Raw genomic sequence first — 6,180 nt, forward strand, 5'->3', positions numbered from 1 at the left:
GTCTGGTCAGGTGCTGGGTACGCTTCCTAGGTGTCTCTCCCCACTTTTTAAAACATGTGACTGCGTTTTCCGCCGGCCTGCCACTGCCACCACTGCCATACCGCGTCCTCTCCGCCCAGGTTCTGCCCCTCCTACCTGTCTGGATGAGTATTTCTTTTTTCTGTCTTTGTTGGACTTCCATGCAGCTTGATTTTCTGGAACTTCTGGTTGTCCCTAGTTTTGAGGTAGTTGTATTCCTTCTTAGTTATGGAGGGAGACCCAGCGTGTCTGTCTAGGCCTTCTTCTTGGCCGGAACCAGCATTAAATTTTGCATTAAGCTTGAACATTCCTCTGTGGAAACTATTCAGATGATTCAGAAAACCACAGCTATAGGTAACTTGCACCCACTCATGCATCACATCTCATGCATAGTTTTTTAGTGAAACATCGAATCACCAAGGTGACTCAGCCCCGCTACAAGCCAGGTTTTGCATCCTGTGACTTTGGGCTTTTCCCAAAACTAAAATCACCTTTGAAATGGAAGAGATTTCAAACCATTGATGAGTTCAGGAAAATACAATGAGGCAGCTTATGGTGATTGGGAGAACTGTGTGAGGTCCCAAGTACTTTGAAGGGAACTGAGGCGTCATTGTCCTGTCTACAATGTTTCTTGTATCTCCTTCAATAAATGTCTCTCGTTCTCATATTAATGGCTGGATACCTTCACAACAGATGACCCCACACACACACACACACACACAACCCCCCCCCCACCACCACCACCACCCCCATGTCCTACAGTGGTGGACTTTTTCTGGACAGACTTCATATATGGTACTAAAATAAACCTCACCAAAAAAAGTAAAGTGCTTTTTATTCTCCTAAGTTATAGGTAAAGTAGTTTTTGTTTGTTTGTTTTTGACACCACAGGGGTGACCTAAATATCCTCTGCTTCCATTCTGAAAAGGTTCAAGCCCATTATTTATTTGGAAAGCCATTGAACAGGAATTATGGACACTTAACATATTATATAGCAGCCTTTTCTGTTTTTGTCCCAAAATAATAAACAAAATTTAAGATAATTAAGATGTATCTGAATTTTAGCGTGGTGTGTGAAGCATCAATGTATATTCAATATATATTGAAATAATTCATCTAAAAGACTCTTCCCAAAACCATGTTTGCTTATATTTAGCAATCTGTAAGTTTTTTTGTTTTTGTTATGTGGGGTTTTTCATATTTATATGTGGGGTTTTATATATTATTTTTATAAAAACAACCCTTGTGTGCTGTTTTTATATTTTGAATTTGTTTTGTATATTAGCTTTTAGGAGGAGGATCCTCTATTTTAAGTGTACTGTGATTTTTATGGATGTAGCTATATATTTAACATTAACAGTGATTATTTGACAATCTTTTGCTCCTCCATTATAAATATTAAGAATAGGACACTTAAGAAAGGAAAACCAAAGCTTACATTTTGTGCCCGCGGAATACGAGGTTTTGGACCAGAAATTGTATGTGCATTTAATCTTTGACAACCAAGCTGTTAAAGAAATTGAGCCAATTTCTTATTAATTTTGAACCCAAAAGTATTATGTATCTGCTAGATTTATTTAGAGTCCAAGTAGAAAGGGGATTTTTTTTTCCAAGTGAGGAAGGAAGTAGTTTGGACATTAGATTTTTTTCATCCAAACTGTGTCAGGAAGCTCATGAGACTTTCACAGGAGCTAGTTGTGAACTCATAGCATTGCCAAGACTGATACTAAATTTGTCTTGAGAGTTGCCAATAACTGTTAAACATATTATTTGGGGGTATAAATTGATCTTAACCACACCACTTTTGAAAAGTGAGTCATCTAATTTTAATCCTAAATGTAAGAAAAAAATTGATCTAAAAATATGACCAGGGCAGTTTACCAATATGTTAATGGTGTTGATTGCTAAGGAAGTTATGAGTTAGGTGGAGGAATTTTTTTCATTTAAGTTAAAAATAAAATTATATGAATTGCAAAATAGTACAGAGATTATATATGCACCTCATCCAGTTTCTCTAATTTAACATTTCAGATAATAATACATGATTATCAAAACCAGGACATTAAAATAGGTACAATACTATTAACTAAACTGCAAATTTTATTCTCCAGTTTTTCTGCTTTAGGATCCCACAATTCATCTGGTTGATATGCCCCTTTATTTTCTTACAACATATAACAGTTTTTCAATCTTTCCCCTTTTTTTTCATAACCTTGACACTGGAAGAATAATGGTTATTTTATATAATGTTCCTTATTATTTATCTCCTGTTTTCTCATTTTGTTGAGGCTACACAATTTTTACAGGAATACCATAAAAATGGGTGTCCTGCTCTGCATCTTATCAGTGGGGCATATCATGTTGATACATGTTATTGCTAGTAATGATAACCATGATAACTTGGTAAAGGTCGTATCTGGTGGGTTTTTTCATTTAAAGTTATTGCTTTTCTTTTCAGTTAATACCTCGAGGGAGGTATTTGAGATTATACAGAGAACTTTTTTTTTCCTCAAACTTTGGCCCACTAATTTTAAATCTATTGATGGATCTTGCCTGCAACAATTACTACAATTGTTTTTGCCTAATCGAGGTTTCTATTTTGGGGGAGTCTTTTTGTATGCTACTAAATTTTCCAGAAATTCTGAGTAAGTACATAAAATTGGGGTGAGGAAGTTATTTTCTTCTTTATAAATACTAGTTCAGAGCTGTGTCTACTTCTGTAATATGCCAAAGGCTGAATACGAGGGCGATAGTGAAGTAGATGAATTCTTGAAATCCCTTTTTCATATTGAACACTTGAGAGAAATATAAATCCTAAAGGAACCTTCTAAATTATAAATTTAAATTTTATTTTTAGAGCTAACACATGAGTTTCTACAGATATTGGAGAAAACGCCTAGTAGGTTGAAGAGGATTCGAAACTGGAGGGTAAGACAATTGGCAGGGTTTAATAAATTATCCGTTTGTCATTTACCTAATAATTGCATAGCTAACCAGTGTGATGTTTTGTGGTTAAGTATTCTTATTTCTAGTATCCCTAAATAATTACAGTGTATCATAAACTGTAATACATGCACACATGGTTCATTCAACTACTGTGTCCAGTGGACTTTACTAAGTATTTTATGAAGTATTTGCAGAGATCTCACAGTGATGGCAATATTCTTCTCATTTTACAAATGGAGAAATTAAAGCCTAGACAAGTTAAGTTACTTCCTTAAATGGCTAGGCTAGGGTTTAACCTGTATCGAATTCCAAAATTAGTGCTTTCAATTTTTTTATAGCCTTCCTTTATGCTTATAAATATAGAATTTTTATAAGCAATGTATATTAAATTCCTTGCTGTCTCTGCTTCTTTTCTGTTTCGTTTATATAGGCTAATCAGGCGGCTAAGAAACCAAAAGTAGATGGACAAGTATCAGAAACGCCACTTCTTGGTTCATCATTGGTCCAGAATTCCATTTTAGTGGATAGTGTTACTGGTGTGCCTGCAAACCCAAATTTTCAGAAACCATCTACATCGGCATTCCCTGCACCAGTACCTCTCAATTCAGGAAATATTTCTGTTCAAGACAGCCATACATCTGATAATTTGTCAGTGCTAGCAACAGGAATGCCAAGTACCTCATACAGTTTGTCATCACACCAAGAATGGCCTCAACATCAAGAATCAGCAAGGACAGAGCAGATATATTCACAGAAACAGGAGGCATCTTTGTCTGGTAGCCAGTACAACATCAACTTCCAGCAGGGACCTTCTATATCACTGCATTCAGGATTACATCACAGACCTGACAAAATATCTGATCATTCTTCTGTTAAGCAAGAATATACCCATAAAGCAGGGAGCAGTAAGCACCATGGGCCAATTTCTGCAACTCCTGGAGTTATTCCTCAGAAAATGTCTTTAGATAAATACAGAGAAAAACGTAAGCTAGAAACCCTTGATCTGGATGTCAGGGATCATTATGTAGCTGCCCAGGTAGAACAGCAACACAAGCACGTGCACTCACAGGCAACCAGCAGCAGTTCTGTGACTTCTCCCATTAAAATGAAAATCCCCATCACAAATGCAGAAAAACCTGAAAAATATATGGCAGATAAGAAGGAAAAAAGTGGATCACTGAAATTACGGATTCCATTACCACCCACTGATAAAAGTGTCAGTAAAGAAGAACTGAAAATGAAAATAAAAGTTTCTTCCTCAGAAAGACACAGCTCTTCTGATGAAGGCAGTGGGAAGAGCAAACATTCCAGCCCACATGTCAGCAGAGACCACAAAGAAAAGCACAAGGAACATCTCTCAAACCGCCACCACCCCAGCAGTCACAAGCATTCCCACTCACATAGTGGCAGCAACAGTGGGGGCAGTAAACACAGTGCTGATGGAATACCACCCACTGTGCTGAGGAGTCCTGTTGGCCTGAGCAGTGATGGCATTTCCTCTAGTTCCAGCTCTTCAAGGAAGAAGCTGCATATCAATGATGCATCTCACAACCATCACTCCAAAATGAGCAAAGGTTCCAAAAGTTCAGGTAGTTCATCTAGTTCTTCCTCCTCTGTTAAGCAGTATATATCCTCTCACAACTCTGTTTTTAACCATCCCTTACCCCCTCCTCCCCCTGTCACATACCAGGTGGGCTACGGACATCTCAGCACCCTCGTGAAACTGGACAAGAAGCCAGTGGAGACCAACGGTCCTGATGTCAATCACGAATACAGTACAAACAGCCAGCATATGGACTACAAAGACACATACGACATGCTGGACTCGCTGTTAAGTGCCCAAGGAATGAACATGTAATCATTTGTTTAGGTCAATTTTTCCTTTCCTTTTTTTAATTTAAAAATTGTTAGAATGGAATCCTCCTGATCTAGCAGTGGTAACACCTGCTATTGCCACTGTTTCAATATTTGTAAGTGCTGCTTTATTCTTCATTCTGAAAAGAAGAGATTATAGTAAACAAGTCTTTATCTCCACATATGATAGTGTTATAAATACTGTAAAAGCATGGAAGGTGCAAAACTCAGTATTTCTACAATTGCAGCTAAGAACATTAAGATGAATGGCTGGCTGCTTCTAGGGATATAAAATGCCTCAAGCATTTGTTATTTATAATTTGAATACTGTAGGTATATTTTTTTGTTGTTGCTTGGCTTTTGAATGAGTGTAAATTGTTTTCTTTTGTGTATTTATACTTGTATGTATGATTTGCATGTTTCAATGTTAAAGGGATAAAACAGTGTACTGAAAACTGTTTACAAGAAAGTGGAGAAAAAATGTACATACATTTTTGTATGTTTAGATATTACCATAAATACTCAGGATTGGAGCTGCTTGTAAGTATAACAATATACAGAATAACTTTATTTTATCTTGTCAGAGTCCATCGCTAATCTAAAACAAAGGTGGCACTTTTCCATGTTAACCTTAAACTCTAGGCCTTACTGGAAGCCTCTGAAGGGGGGGACACTTCACTACCGGATGGGTATGCAGTGCCACAGGTGGTCATTTACACTGTGAGGCACTGAACTTTTGCCTTCAGAGGTTCTGACCAGATTGGCTGCTGAAATAGCCCCTAATTTTCTGAAGGCTTGAAGAGGAAAAAATAAAGTTTACATACTCTTGATGTGAAGTACAGTTAAATGTTTGTTGGTTTGTTGCAGTACTATAACACAGCTGTTAATAATGGTTATGTAAATTACTGTGATTTGAAAACTAAATTCATAAAACATACATAGTGAAAAATTAAGTTTTTTCTTAAATAAAGAACTTTAACACTACGTAATTTAATAGTAAACAGGAATCGCGTTTCCTTTAGCATTCAGAATGACACCATATTCTTAAACATACCCCTCCCCTGAAGCGTGTTTGTGTGTGATGTCATATTTCTTTTCCAGGTAAATGCAGTCTTCCTTATAAAAACAAAGTGAAACCCATTGCTCTCTCAGTTCTTTTATATTCTAACAATAAATAAAAAGAAAAGATCACTGTGCATTGTACCTGTATTTATAGCTTATCAGAAACCTCTGATGGAAGAAAAAAAAAAGGTTGGCCTCCAGGTAAACAGCTGGTGGAGGTTTTACCTTTGTTTGCACATCTCAGTATATTCCTGTTGAGGTCAAATTGGCACAGTCATCTGACTTTTGAATAAACAGACA

General features: G+C 36.8%; 1 protein-coding gene across 3 annotated transcripts in view; it reads left to right on the forward strand.

Moving 5' to 3' along the window:
* CCNT2 (cyclin T2) overlaps nucleotides 1-5,958 on the forward strand; it is a 53,290-nt gene extending 47,332 nt beyond the window's left edge. For 2 of the 3 annotated variants that reach the window (XM_090279449.1, XM_090279461.1), the window contains 2 exons: nucleotides 2,876-2,946; nucleotides 3,395-5,958. In XM_090279449.1, the coding sequence (XP_090135575.1) occupies nucleotides 2,876-2,946; nucleotides 3,395-4,822 (1,499 nt within the window). In that variant the 3' untranslated portion in view covers nucleotides 4,823-5,958. The remainder of the gene's footprint in view (nucleotides 1-2,875; nucleotides 2,947-3,394) is intronic. The other variant, XM_090279456.1, reaches the window with a different exon arrangement.
* The last annotated feature ends 222 nt before the right edge of the window (nucleotides 5,959-6,180 follow it).

This window comes from Furipterus horrens, unplaced genomic scaffold, assembly GCF_987537825.1.
Source record: "Furipterus horrens unplaced genomic scaffold, mFurHor1.1.pri manual_scaffold_1, whole genome shotgun sequence".
NCBI lineage: Eukaryota > Metazoa > Chordata > Mammalia > Chiroptera > Furipteridae > Furipterus > Furipterus horrens.